The 20,441-nt window shown below is 37.8% G+C and overlaps 1 protein-coding gene across 11 annotated transcripts in view; it reads right to left on the bottom strand.

The window, feature by feature from the left end:
* Positions 1-20,441, bottom strand: part of DYRK1A (dual specificity tyrosine phosphorylation regulated kinase 1A) — a 151,441-nt gene that overhangs the window by 72,511 nt on the left and 58,489 nt on the right. For 8 of the 11 annotated variants that reach the window (XM_005670334.3, XM_003132770.5, XM_005670335.2 and 5 more), the window contains exon 2: positions 20,282-20,367. The exons of 1 other annotated variant lie outside the window; for it this stretch is intronic. In XM_005670334.3, the coding sequence (XP_005670391.1) occupies positions 20,282-20,291 (10 nt within the window). In that variant the 5' untranslated portion in view covers positions 20,292-20,367. Of the gene's footprint in view, positions 1-18,834; positions 18,927-20,281; positions 20,368-20,441 lie in introns of all 11 variants that reach the window. 2 more of the 11 variants (XM_005670336.2, XM_021070973.1) reach the window with 1 other exon arrangement.

The following is a 20,441-nucleotide window of genomic DNA, read 5'->3' as shown; positions in this document are numbered from 1 at the left end:
AGCAAACAAGGATTTCCCGTTGTGGCTCAGCGGAAAGAAATCCAACTAGTGTCCATGAGGATGTGGGTTAAATCCCTGGTCTCCCAGGTTGTGGTGAGCTGTGGTGTAGATCGCAGATACGGCTTGGATTTCGTGTTGCTGTGGCGTGGGCCAGCAGCTACAGCTCTCATTTGACCCCTAGGCCTGGGAACTTCCATATGCCGAAGGTGCAGCCATAAAAAGGAAAACAAACAAACAAAAAAAGAGTAAACAAGCATTCCTAAGACCATGGGAAAAACACTTCCACCAAGAATCTTTGCTTAGTCCCTCCCAACTGAAAAAGCATCACTCCTCCTCCGAATTCCCATCTCTCTTGCCTACTTCCCTACCTCACATAACAATATCATAAGACCTATCTCATCCACTTCCATCAAACTATAAATTCCCTGAGTGCAAGTCTATGTCCCTTTGACAATGTGGATGATTAAAGCTGTTGTGTGTATTTTTTAAAAACTTTTATTTATTGTTCTTCTAGTCTTATTGGGATATAACTGACATACAGCACTATGTACATCAGCAGATATGCCTAGAAAAGCTTAATAAATAATAGATATTAAGGTTTAACTTTTGTTTCCATTCTTTGCAAGGCTGTAAGACTGTCCAATTAGTTTGTCTAATTTCACCAGGCCCTTAAATAAAAGGCATTAACAATTAAAGGGGTAAATGAGAAAACTGGATACAGACATCTACAACACATGAATTATTTTTGGTATCACGCTGTTTCAATGTTTTAGGGCCAAGAAGAAGGAAGGAAATAAAATTTTAAAAGTCCTAAGTTTTAACCAACAAAAGTAAAGAGCACTGGGTGCCACAAAACCAAGTGAAGAAAAGCCAAGGAAAATTAGAGCTAGAACAGTAAAAGCACAGTTTTTTTCAGGAAATGACACCAGCTGGTTTAAAAGCTCAGACACTGGAGCCTTAATCATTGTGACCATCTATACTTGATAACTGAAATAATACTAGAATGTTACTTTTGTTTGACTGTTGTCTATTCTTCACACTAAAATGTTCTTCCTTCCTATTACTCTCCAGCTATTTAAGTCACATTTAAAACTTTAACAAAGTTCTATGGCCTTCCTCAAAAGCCTTTCCCAGACCACTCAACTTGTTTCCCATGTCCTTATCTTCAAAGAGCCTGTGGTTTTGTTTTGTTTTTTAATCCTGTACTCTTCCAGGTAAATAATTATGGCACTTTCTACATGACTGTCTTACATTTTTACCTAACTTTACATGTGTTTATTCTTCACCTCAGGTTCTTTTGGCAAAGCACTTAGTTTTCAATTTCCTACAGAATCTCCCATATAACAGTACTCAATAAAGACTTGATGTAAACCAAGACAATACAGTACAAGCAATAGTTACAAACATCTGACTTAAATCAGCAAGTATAACAAGAGGTGATGACTAACAACCTGATCTTCCAAAGGAACAGAAGAACATGAACAGGGGGTTCAAGTTATGCTCCCATTTGCTAGATTACATGAGCAGCACACGACAAATTCTCCCCAAAAGTTTGCGCCAATTTATTAAAAACAAACATGTACCATTATAAAGGCCAAAAATCACATGAAATAACAAATACGCCACTTATTACAATGGTACTACTTCTAATCTGGAAAAAGGATCAATTTTACTGAAGTCTTAGAAAACCCGTGCATAGTTCTGCTCCCTGAGTTGTATTTTGACAAAGCTAAAGTATTTCCTTTTTTTGTTATAAAGTATTTAATTAGGTAAAGATTTTATACAATTTAACTTTCATAATTTAATACACATATTTTGGTTACAGGTATTTAACAAAGCAATTAAATCCTTATTTCCACTTCTGTTCTAAAATCCGCCTGCCCGCAGTGAGTGGGAACTGCTGCAGATCATTAAACACTCATTTATCAGTGTCTCTCACCAGGCAACACAATGCAGCAGAACAGCACACAGAAACCATCCTGAACCCCAGCAACAGCAGCTAATTAGCATAGCCTACCACTAAACCGACACCATATGATTGGAACTGTTAGTCGGAATGCTAGCCAATCAAACTAGGTTATGCAAATAGCCTATTTTAGTTGCCAGGGCAGAGCTACCTTCAATTGTCCAATAGGAAAACAAGCAATAAACAAGAAATGAAATTGAGCTTTGTCACATTTTCAAGTTGCTGTTAACACTTTCAGGTTTAGAGCAAAATTAAAAGCAACTATAAAGGATTAGATTCATATTCTACTTTCCACTCCAAAAGCAATCCAACGGTAACACACACAGAATACAGCTAATGTAGTGTATTTGTTGTAATTTTAACTTTTTACTATATAGCTATGAGTTTTTCTAACAGAAGCAGCCATCAATATTTCAACTTTTGCCCTCACTACTCAAAAGCAAGCATTATGTAAATGTCTATACATTCAGATACTCAAACACTACATTTTAGAGAAATCCCATAAAGCATTTTTATTCTATTATGGAAAGCCTAAACAAAAGATGGACAGAACACATGGCTCACTGGAAGTCTCAAACAAGTTTTATCACACTGAAGAAAAATAACATTTGTTTTGGGTTATAACACATGTTAATATATACCACTTTAAAATACTAAAACCCAATTAATTATTAACCTATAGAGTTTAGAATATGCAAACTGGGGACCAAGAAAATAATACTCATATATTTTGGAACCAAGATCAAGATATGACTGTAACATAAACACATTATATCCATATGTAAAATTTCTAATAATGAATAAAACTTTTCAAAAATCTTCTGTCAGTACCTACTAACAGCAATAAATACAGTCTTAAAGAGCATCAATGTTCTGACAATTCTTAGTGGTTGAGAGAATTTCTTTAATCTCACATATTCAGAGAAATGCTTTGAAACATATCAAGGAGATGCAGTTCCCATTTGTGTCTTATAATTGTATCTTTATAAAAGATAGCTTTTTTTTAAATAGATCAACTTGTTCCACCTATCCTAGCAATTATGTCCTTCTAAATGGTGTACAGACTTATCCCATATCAAGAAGTCAGTAACTTTCAAGTATATTTTCCCACGAAATGTCTATGGCTCCAGAAAGATTTTAGCATTTATAAAATATATTGAGAATTAAGACAAAGAGATTTCAAGCATCAAAGAAAACAGCATGTTGATCCTATCTCAATCACTGCAAATTATCCTCCCCTTAAGAAAACTGAAGCCCCTTTTCCACCATCTCCAAATACCCACCACCTATAGTAGTCTCCTAATTTCTTCTCATGTTCTCTCCACTTAGGATTTCTAGATGAAAATCATTTAAAAAGTCCAATAAAACCAAGCCAGAGTCAGCTTCTTAGAGGGAAAAAACTTTAAAGCTGTCAGAAACAAAGACCATCTTATACTAACCCCTTGTTCTATAAACAAAGAAATTATACTTTTAGAAAAATAATAAGATCCTACAGATAAAAATCAAAACCCTTCCAAATAATCTTCTAACAGTATCTATGAATAATCAATATATCAGTCAGGTACCAGTAGGTCTCACAGTTTATTGTTCATATGAAAATATATTAAAACATAAATGTTTTTAAAAGATTAGCTCAGAAACATGTTCCACGCCATTATCTCACAACAGCCTCTAACCAAGGCTCACTTAAGGGGTGAAAAATCACTCGAACTCCAAGCACTTAATCCATTCCCTGAAAGACTCAATCTCAGTTTACTTTCAACTTTAGATCATTTGGTGTATTTCTGAAGTACCTGGAACTCTTATAAGCCTCCTTTAATTCCTAAGGACAAAGGCAAAGAAAGAAATTCAGGGAAAAGACTTGAAGCCAATTTCATTCATACTCCTGCCCCATGAATCTTTAATATCTTGGTCATTTCTCCCAGGTTCAAGCTTCTCTTATTTCCTCCACATTGATAAAGTGATATTAATCCAGCCTGTCTTCCAATATACAGCAGTTTAAAAAAAAAAAAAGCATTTTCCATGCAAACAAAGACACTCCTGGGCCACCTCTTAAACATTCCTTATACGACAAAAATTTCCCATCCTTGAAGAAGAAAATAAAAGTAAAACCTTGGCACTCTTATTTTCCTTTGGGACCTAGAGACACAAGAAAACATATCTGCCTGATGACAGATGCTCTGGGATAAAACATCTTAAATTTAAATGTAGTTCAGTCTCTCATCAGTTCTTTTAAAAGCTACTTAAATGGAGTTTAGGAGAGTATCAATAAGTACTACTTTCAGAATCAGAAATTAAACATTTAAAATGTTTAAAAATAGTTAACTCACTAAATTCATTACATAAAACATGTATTTTAGAATTCCTAGTAAAGAAAATAATGCAACTGATCATTAACTTTTAAAAGATACAGTTCCAGTTACATTTTCTCCCCTATACTGTAAGAAGAAATGTGTTTAGACTATATTAACTGGGAACTTATCATCTGCAATTAATGATGCTCGGGATATATAAACAGCCTCTATCCCTTCAATGTGTAACAGACCATTATTATGCCAAGTAATAAATCATCCAAGATTATCTCAAATGATGAATCTCACCATTCCAATGATTTTATATTTAGGGAGAAATACAATGTAGCTTTATAGTTTTGAAAAGTGGCAAGAAAATAGACATCTATTTTCCTTTTTTAACTTGAAGCCATTAAATCTGGAAAAATATTCAAAAATATTTTTGAGCAACTACTTTGATCAGGTTTATAATGCCTTTATTCTACAGTGAGGCTGCTATCATATTGTTCTGCTGGATATCCTTCACAAAAAACTAAGTCCAGTAGATATACATATTCTTCAACCTCAGAGCAATCCTGATGGGTTTTTTTCTCCCCTTCTCATAGTCTGCTTATAAAAAGCAGAAGGTAAACCATTATTTAAATCTGGATTATGACATAAATTTTAAAATCTTGGACTATTCTCTAATTCTTGTGGATCAACTAAAGTTCACATTTGAGAAATGGTCCCATCCTTCTCCTACTTTCTCTCCCAAAATAAATAAGGCACTATGAATACTCACTGTTGTACTTAAAATGTATTTTTCTTCCCTCATCAGGTATCACAGAAATATGAAAGTTGACTGAGCAAGCTTTTTTTAGCTAAATGTTATCATAATTAATGTACTATGTCAAAAGAAAAGATTCTTGAAAATTAACTTTAGGGTTAAAAACTTTTTGTAGTGTGAGTGTGTGTGTGTGTGTGTGTGTGTGTGTAGGGCCACACCCATGGCACATGGAGGTTTCCCAGGCTACGGGTCGAATCGGAGCTATTGCTGCCGGCCTATGCCAGAGCCACAGCAACGCCAGATCTGAGCCGTGTCTGCCACAGCTCACGGCAATGCCAGATCCTTAACCTACTGAGCGAGGCCAGGGATCAAACCAGCAACCTCATGGTTCCTAGTCAGATTCGTTTCCACTGCACTGTGACAATACAGGAAATCCTGTATTATGCTTATTAAAACAATAACATCTAGTAACAGTTTATCTTTCTTAACCATCTTCATCTAGACAAACCGCATTAAGTATTTTCTTGTCAATATCCATGGCAAATGAAAACAAATGAACTGATTTAACACCCTTAGGGATTATATTCAGTTTGATTTTAAAAATGAACAACACGAAATATTTACTTTCAAGAAGCTTTGGTCAGAAATAAGCAGTCATCCTCCAAAGAGTAGCTGAAACCTAGTAACAAGGAGAGACCATGTGGAAGCAATGGACAAAACATGGACAGGTCAAGGACAAAAAAACACTGCTTCCAAATAGAGCCCAAATCAGTCACAAAGGCAGAACTAAGTCACAACTAGGTACAAGTGTTGACTCTTAAGAGAGCTATTTCTCTCATGGGCTACTTGAAGTGTATGCTACAGGTGGGTAGTACAAGTTTTATCAAGACCACTAGTACTACCCTAGTTCTTCATATTTACTCCCAGAATCCACTAGTAAATAGGACAAAGGCTGGCCACAACCAGAGCAATGCTTGAAAAAAATCCTTTAAGACTACCAGCAAGCGAATGACCCATCACCAAACCCAGAAGTTCCATTTCCTAAATGGAGAGGAGTGTGCCTTTAAAAAGGCTCCATCTACAGCACCGAACAGACTAAGCATACTTGTTCATATCCTCCGTAACACCCACTAGCTAGCAGTAAAAAAGGCCACAGAAATAAAAAAATCAATTAGCTAAAAGCATGGGATGGGGATATACAGTGAGCCAAATATTCTGACAGATTTTTTTTTAAAGACAAAAGCCCAAGGGACTTCCCATTATGGCTGAGCCGTAATGAAACCGAGTAGTAGCCACAAGGTCGAGGGTTCGATCCTTGGCCTTGCTCAGTGCGTTAAAGATCCAGTGTTGCAGTGAGCTGTGGTGTAGGTCACAGATGTAGCTCAGATCCCACGGTGCTGTGGCTGTGGCATGGGCTGGCAGCTGTAGCTCCGTATTTGACCTCTGGCCTGGGAACTTCCATATGCCATGGGTGTGGCCCTAAATAGACCAAAAAAAAGTCCAAGAGGACCAGACCTATCATCAAAAGAATTTCAGAAAGACCCAGAGCTGAAAGCTAATGCCACAAACCACAGCAGAAGTAGCAGGTGACATTCTGGGTGGAAAAGGAAAACTGAGGTAGGAGAAGTTGACATGATCATCACACAACTATCTGCTGTGTGGCCAGCCTCTCTCAACAGCTCCAAGTATCTATCACACAGGCAGCATAATGAGTGTGCCAGCCACTCAACGCAGATGAACAGTCACCCCCAGGCTGAGGCCAAAAAAATGCCCAGAAAGACACTAAACCACCTGGCAAGGAAGGCCTAGACAGGCAGCAGCACAGGTCGGTACTGCTCCCTGGGGCCTCCTCAACCTGGCAATGAAAGGATGAGAACCCCCTTGGCAGAATCCCAATTTACACTCAGTGAACAGAAGCCACCAGGTCCCACCACAAACACCAAATCTGCATTCGTTCTCTCACTTGGAAGAGGAGCTGATAATGGCAGAGGGAGTTCAGACTTTTGAGTTGGGCAACAAGAATTACAAGTATTTTTTAATTAAAATATTATAAAAGAGGGCCTTACGTAGACCAAAGGTGACAAGTGTCATAAACAATTACTCTGCATCTGAGATTTTTTAAAAAGGTTTTCCTAGTGAAAGTTGAATGCACATAATTAAATCAATTTTTAAAATCGTTATGACTTTATATTTCATCTCCAATCCCAGTGGTAACATTTCTCCTAAGAGTGGCAGAGTGCTTATTGTATATCCCTCTCTATAGGTCCTAATACACTTTACTTTTTCCAGCGTAGTTTTACCTTTTTAAAATTTTCAGCAGGATCTCAAGACAAAATCATGGAACTCAATTACAGTCAAGGGAAGGTATGTAACTGTATTTTTTTGATTGTTTGTTTGTTTGCTTTTTAGGGCCACACCCACTGCATATGGAGGTTCCCAGGCTAAGGGTCCAATGGGAGCTACAGCCACAGGCCGATGCCACAGCCACAGCAACTCAGGGTCCAAGCTGCATCTGCAACCTATACTGCAGCTCACGGCAATGCCAGATCCTTAAGCCACTGGGGGAGACCAGGGATCAAATCTGCAACCTCATGGTTCCTTGTCAAAGATTCATTTCCACTGCACCACGACGGGAACTTGTATATTCTTTTTTTTTTTTTTTAACGATTTTTTTTTTTTTTCCCATTACAGCTGGTTTACAGTGTTCTGTCAATTTTCCACTGTACAGCAAGGTGACCCAGTCACACATACATATATACATTCTTTTTTCTCACATTATCATGCTCCATGTAATAGTAACTGTCTGGTGGATAAAGGCTGTGAGGTAAAAAGAAAGGGTACTCAAAGCCATCATTTTGTACCTTGGAAAATCAAGGGAAACTGTCTAAAACTAACAGGTCGAGAGAGAAGTTTAAATCAATTTTATAAAGTTTTAATAATAACAAAAAACTTTAAAAGAGGAACAGAAACTGGTAGAAAGGCAGCATAGAGAAGTATTTGATTTCATCTTTCTGAGAGGACAGTCATTAGTTTTTTAAACAATAAAGTAGGTCTATACACACATTACTGTATTTAATGTGATGTAAGTAACCAATGGAAGAATTTAAAAACTGAAGATCACTAAAAAAGAATAAGGAAAAGAAAACTGGTATTTCATTTATTTACTTCCAGAATAGATTGTTTTCTTAATCAATGCCTCCAAACTGAGTCATCAATGCCTAACACAGAAAAATACAAATATGACTTTAACATGTCTGCTAAGCACAGCTTAAAAAATACTACTACTAGTGGGAGGAAAAAGGCTGGTTGTAACCAAGAGCTTACAGAAAAAGCAAGGATTCCACAAAAATTTTTAGCTTTTATAACTTCATATAAAGCACATCTAGGTTCCTTTGGAGTAGGTGATCTACACTATGAAAACCTTAAGCAGTTAACTTTTTTCAGTTTTTGTTTTTTTGCTTTTTAGGACCACACCTGAGTTCCCAGACTAGGGGGTAGTGTTGGAGCTGCAGTGGTCAGCCTACACCACAGCCACGGCAACACCAGATTCAAGTCACATGTGTGATCTACACCACAGCTCAGGGCAACACCAGATCCTTGACCCACTGAGCGAGGCCAGGGATGGAACCCACACCCACATGGATATTAGGTGGGTTCATTACCACTGAGCCACAATGGGAACTCCCTTAAGCAATAACTTTTAACATCAACTTTACAAGTTTGAGTTCTCCTTTAAAAATATCTTATTTCTTCAAGCAAATATTATTCAAAAAGCTTAATTAAAAATAGCCAAATCTATCCATTTCCTAAAACTACAAAAATCAAACTTCACCAAATTATCCCTACACCCAAAACAAGTATTTTATTTCACTTGAATCTATAATTCAAATCACTGTCAATAATACACATTCTTCACAACTCATATTTGCTTAAGAACACATGTTCCTTTTAAAACAGTAATTACTTCTACAGACTTTCCAGCAAAGCTCTTACAGATAAGCTTATCATATCTTATCAAAACCAAAAAGTAAACTTTTTATGAAGCCCTTTGGAATTCCTGTAAAAGAGGATATAAAATACAGAAAAGGTCACCGCCATCAACAAATTGTTAATGGGTTTATTCTCATTTGTTCAAGAAATATTTGAGAATCGATTACGTTCCAGGCATTACACTAACAAATGTGACCTAGTCTCTCCAAACAAAAACTTAAAGCTCCTATACAAAATGATACTATGAGCAAAATTAAAACAAACATAAGCTGGAAAATTTATTAGAAGTTACAAAGCAGGACTACACGGGTTAGTCTGGAGTCAATATCCGGGGTTTGCGTCTAAGCTTTATCCCTCACTAGCTGTGTGGCCTGAGGCAGACTACCTAACTTCTGCCGGGGTTCATCATCATACGTGAGAGTTATTATCAAGAAAAAATTAGTTAATAAATGTAAATAGTTTAGAATGGTTCCCGGCATACAGTAAGACTAAATGAAGAACAGCTATTTTACAGGTGTTTTTTTAAAAATACTCGAGATAAATACAGCAAAGATATTAAAAGGAAATTCACAGAACATATACAGGCATGAATTACTCAATCTCACTAATATTTAACTAAATGTAAATTAAAATATTAAGTTCTGTTTTGTCTATCAAACTGGCAGATATTTTTAAATACTCAGGATTCTAAATATGGTAAAATTCTGTTGTATAGCTACTAAAAGCATAAAGGGTTCTTTAAAAAGACATTTGAAAATACGTAAAGTCTTTAAAATGTACATATTCTTTAACTCAAATGCAACTTCTAGGACCTGGACCTGAGGCAATAGGTCAAAGATGAAGACAAAGACTATCACATAACAGTCACTTAAACATTATTAGCAACTCATTTGCGACAATGGGGAGTAGGTTAAATAGTAGCTGATTTGCAGAAATACTAATTACTCACTAAAAGTGATGCTATAAAAGAATAGTGATGGTGGAGAAATGTTTAAATTTTAAAAGACTAGATAAAAGTAAATTGGGACCCCAATTTTGCTTCTTCAATACTATCTGAAGGAGCTTCATGTACATAAGGTAACAAGCAACAATACATAAACCTAAAAGAATACAATGATATTCTCTGGCTTACTGCTGACTTCTATTTTCTTCTTCATAGAACTTCTATATGAGCTTGAATTATTTTTAATTAAGTATATATAAACTGGGAGTTCCCGCTGTGGCTCATCAAGTTAAGAACCTAACAAGTATCCATGATGATTTGGGTCTGATCCCTGGCATCGCTCAGTGGGTAAATGATCCAGGGTTGCCACGAGCTGTGGCATAGGTCGAGGATGTAGCTATGGCGTAAGTCCGCAGCTACGGTTCCGATTTGACCCTAGCCAAGGAACATTCATACATATGCCACCGGTGCAGCCATAAAAAGACAAAAATAAAACGTGTGTATGTTTATGTGTGTGTATACTGCACAAGTGTTTAATTCACTAAAACCTCAAACGTACTCATAAAATGCATAAATTTTTGATATGCAAATATGTCAAAGAACATTCAAATACACATATAAAAGGTGAAGGATAGGAAAAAGTCCTTGCTCTCAAAAAGAAAAAAAATTACATTTCATGATTTATTTAACGGAAAAGAGGGAGAACTCAAGTATTTCAGATCTCTTTCGATAATAAACTTGCGGAGTTGCCACTGTAGCACAGGGGTCAATGATCTGGCTTGTTTCTGTGGCACTGCTGGTTCGATCCCTGGATCGGCCCAGTGGGTTGTAGGATCTGGTGTTGTCGCAGGTGCAGCAAAGGTCACAGCTGTGGCTCGGACTCAATTCCATATGCCCATATGCCATGGGTGCGGCCATAATAAATAAATTTATTTGCGTAACTGTAACAAAATCTTTTTCTACTAGTGTTATGTAAAAATAGATGTTAGACAGTCATCTCAAATATATCAATATGACAAAAATTGTAACTTGGTTCCCAGAAAAAAAAAACTTTACCTGTCACATTTTCCCTAACATGCTTCTGCAAATAAATCCTGCCTGAATAATTCCAATAAGCAGAAAAATTCAGCATAATTCCAATGCCTAATAAATAAAAGTGCTTCCACACAAATTTTAAATTAGGTATAAATAAGATGAATTTGAATTAACTGTATTTCTGATGAAATGTGAGACATTAACATGTGATTTGAGACGACATGCCAAATTATCAAAGAGGAAGTTTAAGAAAATATAATCCAGGAGTTCCCGGTCATGGCGCAGCAGAAACAAATCCGACTAGCAACCATGAGGTTGCAGGTTTGATCTCTGGCCTACCTCAGTGGGTTAAGGATCCGGCGTTGCTGTGAGCTGTGGTGTAGGCCGGCAACAAGAGCTCCAATTAGACCCCTAAACTGGGAACCTCCTCCATAGGCCGTGGGTGCAGCCCTAAAAGGACGAAAAAAAAAAAAAGAAAAGAAAATACAAGCCCCAAATACACACGAACAGTACGGAAATAGCAACTGAGTGGGGAGGCAACAGAAATAATAACAACAGCGTACATGTATGTATCAGGCATGTGCTGTGTATGCACTCCGAACTACACTGTGCGGTTTTATTACTATTATGCTTCCTATTCCCTGAATGAAGTGAGATCTGGAGCTTTGTATTTAGTTCTCACGGTTACCCAAATCCCTTCTATTTTCCTATTTTTTCATTAAGGTCTGGGGTGAAGGGGTGTAATAACCTACTGATCCCCCTATTTAGGAACACCACTGAAATTTAAATAGGAACTTTTTCCCCTTCCCTTCCCTCTTCTCCAACCATCTGATCTGATGTAATATTCTTTTACTTCCCATTAGTAACTATGAGCCAATAAGAAACTTCATTCTACTTGTTTTGCTGTGTACTGTCTCCTCATTGCAGAGATTCCAGCCATTATACATTACACCCACCCGCAAGCCTCACCGAGTTTCAGTTGCACAGGTATCTCTAACTCTCCCCTTTTATCAATGTTCCTGCAGTCTCTCCAGTTGCCAAAGTTTATTCTTCGGTAGATTCCTTAACAAGTGCTCAAAAAAACAACAGCCTAATGCATACTCATGTTCATAACATTTTGTCTGCTGTCTTTATACTTCAATTTAGCTGGATATAAAACTCCTGGCTCTCTCTTCCTTGCATATATTAGATGTTATTCTACAGCTTCTACCATAAGACACGTATCAAAACCAGACAACCTACTATTCTTCCCCTTAGAGACTTGGGTCTTTGCCTAGATACCCCAGGAACTTTCTTTTAAAGTTCAATAATGTTTAAAGAGGTTGTCTGCATGTTGAGCATTTCTGCATCAATTTATCCAAGTATACAACATGCCCTCTCCAAATGTAATGGCAAACCTTTTTTTAATGTCAGAAAATTTATTTGAGTTACGATTATTAGAATTAATGAAGTTTCATTGCTTTATTTCTTCACTGAAATTTCTTTGCCTCCATTTAGTAAATGTCACTTTCTCTAAAAAGTTTATTGTTCTTCAATTCTTTCTTGTTTAAATTCTTCTGATTTATCTTCTGTTTCTCTGAAGAAATTTTCTTTGGGTTTTTTCACTCTTGTGTACCTTTCTAGTTTAGGCTTCTTTCCCGCCCTTTTTTTCTTTTTTGGTCCCCCGAGGCACATGGAGTTCCCGGACCAGGAATTAGATCTGAGCCTCCGCTTCGACCCACATCGCAGCTGCAGCGATGCGGGATCCTTTAACCCCGTGTGCAAGGCCAGAAATCAAACCTTCGTCCTGGTGCTGCAGAGATGCCGCTGATCTTGTTGCACCACAGTCGGATCTCCTAGGCTTCATTTATTTTAACCATTTTTCTTTTACTTCTCCTTTCCTGAGTTATATTTCTAAGATCTCCTTATTCGGATTTATATTGCTCTTCCATACTTGTATCATTTTCCAAATTTCTTTGGGTTTGTTTAGAAACATTAGGTGACAGTTTTCATTTGTTTTATGAACATTTCTTTCTGAAATGCTCTCATTGTCTGCAGAAATATTATTCATCTCCTTACTCTTTCCTTTTAATTAAAAAAAAACTGTAGGGAATTTGTGATCCTAATCAGTTGCTCTATTTCATATAAAATAAAAAACTTTCAGGAAACTGGAGTAGCTTCTCTGGCTTCAGTGAGAGTTCTCTTCTGTTTTCATGGAGAGGAAATGAAAGATACCAAAATACAGTCTCAAGAATGAGGTCTCCTGTACTTTCCACCTGACCTTTTTGCCTTTTCCTCACTGTCTTCATCCTTTTTAATTTGGATTCTTATAACGGCAAATGTCTCCTTATGAGGACCAGGTAGGGAGCTTCAACTGTTAAGTTTCGAAAATTCTTAAGGACCAGATGGCTCTAAACTCATAGAACTCACTGTGGGCTCCTGGTATCCTGGGAACTCAAAATCATCTCTTCATTTCAGCTGCCGTTCTCAAACCTGCTTGCCACACTCTCCAGGGACTTTTTGGTAGCCAGCTTGGGGCTTTCCCGTTCTAAGGTCCACCAGACACCTGCTGCTTCACCTTACAGATCTGGTAGTTATTCAATATTTGTCCCCACCTACTTCTATCAGAGCCTGTGGTGATACTCTTCACCTAATCCTAAAGAAAGTTCCCATGAATTTTTGGTTTTGCTGTCCTGGTTACTCTGTTTTTAGAAAAAATAGTGAAGATTCAAAAAACTATGCCCTGTTGTCATCTTCCCAGAACTCAAACATTCTTTTGGAGGTACATTTAGTTAGGTATCTCTAAAATCTAAAATAATGAATACGCATCTATTAGCTTTCACCTAGGTCTTGAATAAAGGCACTAGGGCCTAAAAATTCAACTTTACAACATGGCTAACCTCAGGTTTCCCATCATCTTTTCTATAAAGATCATGTTCTCTGATGTGCTACACACATGATGTAAGTATTATTAACTGCTTTCACTTATAAACAATAAAAATACGAAACAAAAAAGGAAATAGAAAAAAATGTGGAACTCTTAAAACCATTTGAATAAATGTATTAAAGCAGACATTCAGAGTAAGACAGTTCCAGGCATTAGAAGAATGGCAAAAAAAAAAAAAAATTGCTCTTTTTGCAAGTATTTGTCGATCACTTTCTATGCCACAGGAACCCTGCTAGAAAGACACAGGGCACACAGAGAGAATAAGCCATGGCCCTCTGACCTTGAGAATCAGACTAGCTGGGACAAAAAAAAAAAAAAAAGGTAAGCAAACATGTGCAAATGCCATAAAAGCATTAAGTAAAACCAAGCACTTGCTAAAGGTGAATATTTATTTACTGAACTACATTCGGTTTGTCGCTTTGCATTTCTGAAGCAAATGAACTTTTTCTTCTACTGAGTACACACTATCACTTTCAAATTTTCTAAAATAGAAGATTCTTTTTTTTGCCAGCTGAATTAGAAACTTATTTTTAAGTATAGCACTCAATGCTCACAAAGATACATTGAAAGACAAACATTCATTTAATGCTAGTGAGTGTAAATTGGTACAACTACCAAAAATCTTTCAAAAAGTTATATAAAGGGCCTTAAAATTTTTTCAAACCTTATGACCTAATACTCACACTCCTAGGAATAAATTACAAGGAAATAATTTAAGATAAAGAGAATAATTTAACATACAACCAAACACTTATGCAGAGATGTTAGTGAAGAGGATGGAGTTCCCACTGTGGTACAGTGGGTTAAGAATCCAATTGCAGCAGCTCGTGTCACAGGAAGAGAGTTCAATTCCCTGCCTGATACAGTGGGTTAAATGATCCTGCCTTGAGCTACAGCTCAGACTCACACCCAGGCCCAAGAATTTCCACATGCCCTGGGTACAGCCATTAAAAAGAAAACAAAAAAAAAGGAAAAAAAACAACTACTACTATTAAGAGACAGGGAGTTCCCATTGCAGCGCAGCAGAAACAAAGTATCCGCTGGTATCCCTGAGGACGCAGGCTCAATTCCTGGCCTCGTTCAGTGGGTTAAGGATCTGGCACTGCCAAGAGCTGTGGTGTAGGTCACAGGCCCAGCTCGGATCCCAAGTTGCTGTGGCTATGGTGTAGGCCGGCACACCATAGCTCTGATTTGACCCATAGCTCGGGAACTTCCACATGCCTTGGGTACGGCCCTAAAAAAGCAAAAATAAATAAATAACTAAAAAAAGAGAGCGACATCTAACTTAAACAGGAAATAAGCACACAAGGAAATAGTCTCAAATCGGCATACATTAAAACACACTTCTAAAGCACTTCATCCTCACAGAGTCACAGTTCTGAATGTTCTGAATTTGCTCTAAGTTCAAGGGGAGAGCAGATCATTAAAATAAACTTTTGATGACACAGGGAAACATTTACAACATAATGCTAGGCAATAAGAGAAAATATTAACAACATAAAAACAGATTCTGGAGTTCCCACTGTGGCACAGTGGGTTAAGGATCCAGCATTCTCTCTGCAGAGGTTCAGGTTCAAAGGTTCAATCCCCGGCCCAGCACAGTGGATTAGGGATCCACAGTTGTCATAGCTGTAGCGTAGTGTCTTTCTAGTATACCTGGTGTTGCTATGGCTGTGGAGTAGGCCAGCAGCAGCAGCTCCAATTCAACCCCTAGCCTGGGAACCTCCGTATGCCGCAAGTGCAGCCCTAAAAACATAAAATAAAATTAAAAATAAATGAGTTAGGGAATCTAAAATTAAAAACTCTGATACAGCAAATGGTTTTGGAGTTCTCGTCGTGGCACAGCGGAAGGAAATCTGACTAGGAACCACAAGGTTGCAGGTTCGATCCCTGGCCTCGCTCAGGCGGTTAAGGCTCTGGTGTTGCCATGAGCTATGGTATAGGTCACAGACATGGCTTGGATCTGGCATTGCTGTGGCTGTGGCATAGGCTAGCAGCAACAGCTCCGATTAGAACTCTAGCCTGGGAACCTCCATATGCCACAAGTGTGGCCCTAAAAAAAGACCCAAAAAAAAAAAAAAAAATGGTTTTAAGCACTTGAATGTATAGAAATATGACAAAGACAACATGAACAAATCAAAATTTAAAATAAATCACTAATGTTATTATCAAAGAGTTACAGTCCTGTACGTTCTAATATTTAAAGTTTTAAAATAACTAGCCTATCACTACTGTTTTTATGTTTGTTTGTTTGACTTATTAGAGCCGCACCCGTGGCAAATGGAAGTTCCCAGGCTAGGGGTTGAATCACAGATGGAGCTGCCGGCCTACACCACATCCATAGCAACTCAGGAGCCGAGTCGTATCTGCAACCTACACCACAGGTCACGGCAACACCAGATCCGTAACCCACTGAGCGGAGCCAGGGATCAAACCCGCACCCTCACAGGTCTTAGGTTCATTACCGTTTAGCCAAAGCCGAAACTCCAGCCTATCACTACTGTTAAAAAGCAATTTCAGTTGCTAAGAAGCCCAGTAAAGAATGATATCAGCTGCTGTATCCAACAGCTTTTCTCACTAATGTTCTATTGGACGTTAATAGATATAAATAAGAAATAAAAGGGAGGGATGATCTTAACCAAAAATGGCATCGAGGAGTTTCCATTGTAGCTCAGCAGTCACACAAACCCGACTAGCACATATGAAGACGTGGGTTTGATCCCTGGCCTCGCTCAGTGTGCTAAGGATCCAGTGTTGCCATGAGCTGTGGTGTAGGTCGCAGGCGCAGCTCAGTCCTGCATGGCTGTGGTGCAGGCCAGCATCTGCAGCTCTGATTTGACCCCCTAGCCTGGGAACTTCCACATGCTGCGGGTGTGACCCTAAAAAGAGAAGAAAAAGAAAAAAACGGCATTAAAAAGAAAAATGGCCAAAAAAGGGAAAGGGGGGATGGGGTGGGATGGGGAGGACATCCTTTTTACCAAATAAATTGGGAAAATGCAAAAACCTTTACGTTAGTGTGCACAGTGATCTCTGAGACAGTGAGTTTTCCAAATATGATCTCCTAAGTCAGTGATTTTTATATCCTAAATAAAGTGAACTTGCTGACCTCTCAATTCAAAGGGGTAAAGAGTGGTTCCCAGGCTCTGAGAACGACCCGAGCTGGGATGCAGAATGGTGTCGCTGGTCACTAACAAGTTGAAATAGGAAAAGCGGGAGTGTGTGTAGGACAGACACCCAGAAGGCAGTTACAGGGGCTAAAGCTTAGAAGCCAAGAGTGGGACACAAAGGCAGATCTCCACAGGCGTGTAGGGCTCCGGCACAGCCATTACCATGAACGCCGTTAACCAGAGGGAAGTGCTTTCTGTTTTCACTCTAGACGCCGTGTCTTCAACAGACAGGTTAAAATTTATCCAGAAAACCAGCCGTATCATTTGTCTATACATCTGCCCCCTCCTCCAACTGAAATGTAAGCAGGATTCCTAAGCAGGATGGTCCTTATGAACAGAGCACTACGGCAGTACCTGGTACAAAGCAAGTGTTAGCTATGTAAAATGTTTGGTCATAAATGATTTTTCTTCCAAAAATTACCCAATTTTACCTAACTTATACTATTTATATTCTAACTATATTTTAAAATATGCAAAAACACCCTCAAATTAAACACGTCAGGAACACCTATATTCACATGTACCAGAGACACATTAGGATTTAACTCTGGCTTGCCGTTCAGTAAAATCCACTACTAAGCACTGGCTTTTGAAAGACCAGTCAGTCAAAACACACAAAAATGTCCTTTCTAGCATCCCTGAACCTAATCAATGAAATGGTATGAGAAAGTTAGGTATCATCACATCTAACCAACATAAAGGCAGGACCATGAACGCTTGGGGAAACAATATTCACTTTCAAGTAAGCAAACGCATATTCTAGAAGTAACTTTCAATGAAAAACTCCTTATGAGCTTTTATGTGTTAAATTCCTATCAGCTGAAGGATAAATGTGTGCCTAGTAAAACAACAGTAAACTGAATTAATCGATGATTGTGAAAGCTATTAATGTTACATTCAAAAACAATGGTTAACTTTCAAACTGTTGAAAAAGAAATACACCAACAGCTAACACATATATTAGAGTCAGATTTCTTTCTTGGGTATGTTCTTTTAGAAGCTCAATAAATGTTGATAATTTTTAAAGACTACAAAGCCAAGTAAGTGAGATTGGATTATATCGTAAGTCTAGTATCTGTCAATTTTTTGTGTGTTTTAACATTCAAAAACTAATTAGGTAAGTGTTCCCTTGTGGATCAGTGGATTAAGGATCTGGTGATTTCACTGCAGGGGCACAGGTTCGATCCCTGGCCCAGGAACTTCTGCAAGCGGCAGGTGCAGCCACAAAAAAATTTTTTTTTAATTGGGAGTTCCCATTGTGGTTCAGGGGAAACGAACACAACTAGTATTATCCATGGGGATGCAGGATTAATCCCTGTCCCCACTGGGTGGGTTGAGGATCGGGCATTGCCTTGAGCTCTGGTGTAGGTTGCAGACACTGCTCGGATGTGGCATTGCTGTGGCTGTGATGCAGACTGGCAGCTGTAGCTCTGATTTGACCCCTAACCTGGGAACTTCCATATGTCCACACTTTAAAAAAAAGAAAGAAAAGAAATTAAATAAATAAGTTTAAATTTTTAAAATCTAGATAACCTATATAAACTGTATTTACTCTTTAGATATTTCATTTCACACATAAGCCTTTCAAGAAAAAGAGCTATTCGGAAACCCTTTACATTTTGTGAAGATAAGCTAGAAATAAAATAGCAACTCTGCTGCCTCAAATTCCTTAAGGGAGAATCTCCAAAATCATTAATTTTCACGGATAAATCTATGGGATACCCCCAAAATATTTTGTTCCTCTACTGACCTCAGTTGAAAGTGAGCATCTACTTGGATAGCCAGCGGGCAGCACAGTGCCCCAGGAGCAATCCGAGAGCTGACAGTGCTGAGAAACTGGTCCTGCACCAAAAGGTCAAACTTATAAAATCCGACAAGAAAATTTTCATAAAATTCTAAAATTTTTTTCTGTAAATACTCCTACTTATTTCTCTATGACAGTGAAATTCAGTCTTAGCATCATGTTGATTGCATCAGCTACTCAGCCAGAATGTGTATATGGGGTACCCCTCAAAGGCACAAATATCTGTGTACCCCGAGAGTACACAAATAATCAACCACCTTTCACTCAAAAAAGAATTACCATCAGATTCTTTGAGTCCCTCATGAATGTAAATGATTATTTGATCTGTAATTAAATTTAATATACCTTCAAGCACATTTCTTCATACAAAATGGTACACCTGAGACATTATTTTTTTAAATCCCACTCTGAAGGCAAAAATGGCAGTATTTTCCTTTTAAAAAACAAAGATCACCAAAACAAAAACCAATCATGAAAACTTTAATACCTTCACCTGTAATGTAATTAAATATGTATTCAAGATTTACATAGCTACTTCTTTTCCAGTTAAAGACCACATTTCAAAAAGTTTATAAATCACATAAGACTATCTCTGACCAGGTCTTCAAATATAAGCCACTTGGTTCAACAAAATGCCTCATGATCAGCCTGATCTAAGAACACACAAGTTTAAAAGTTGCTATCACTCTACCCATTAGCTACACTCAAGAGTTCAAACACAGCCACAGATGGAACAGCCTCCATTTTTCCATATAAATAAGATCACCTCAATTAATCACAAAATCAAAAATACCTTTTATATTGCTTCTCCTATATAAATACAAATGACAAAAGAGTAAAAGGGAAGGAGAGAAGAAAAAGGAAGGGAGGAAGGGAGGAAAGGAGGAAAGGAGGGAGAAGGGTAGAAAAGAAAAAAACAAAAACCCAGGCCGTATTTTTTAAGGAATCATACATATGGGTGTATTATCCTCAATTTAACTGTCAGAGTCTTAAGACACACTACTAACATCTACTCCCTACGCCTTTAAAAGATCTGTTCTAATAGGGATCTGGGGGAAACATGCATTCAACCTTTAAGGTGAATATTTTATTTATTTTACCAGAAACACTTCAATTCTCACCAAAGTACTATTAGCCAGCCATCCCCTTTTGAAAAGGTCAAGTGTTAGCAATGACTATGCTGTATTTGCACTAATACCACTATCAGTCACTGATTATCAAACTGATGCCCAAAGTTTCATAAACATCCCAACTATCTTTGTATTTATCAAGCTAAATCATTCTCCCCCGCTACTGCTGTTTATCAGAAAGCTTCCCCCATTCAAAATATACCACCAGTTCCCACATTCTCTCAGACAACCACAGTTTTACTGTATTTCAAAACTTGAGTCACCTGTATGCATCGTCTTCTTTCAAGTCTCATATCATCCTGATGGGGTGGGGGAAGGGAGGGAAGAGTCCAGCAGCAAAACTATAACACTGTGTGAAGAAAAACAGATTATGATAAGAGATAAGGATGCAAGACAATTACCCCTAATTGAGGAACATCTAAC

Source organism: Sus scrofa, chromosome 13 (assembly GCF_000003025.6).
Source record: "Sus scrofa isolate TJ Tabasco breed Duroc chromosome 13, Sscrofa11.1, whole genome shotgun sequence".
Lineage (NCBI taxonomy): Eukaryota > Metazoa > Chordata > Mammalia > Artiodactyla > Suidae > Sus > Sus scrofa.
Note: the sequence above shows the minus strand (reverse complement) of the source record. Positions and strands in the feature narration are given on the sequence as shown.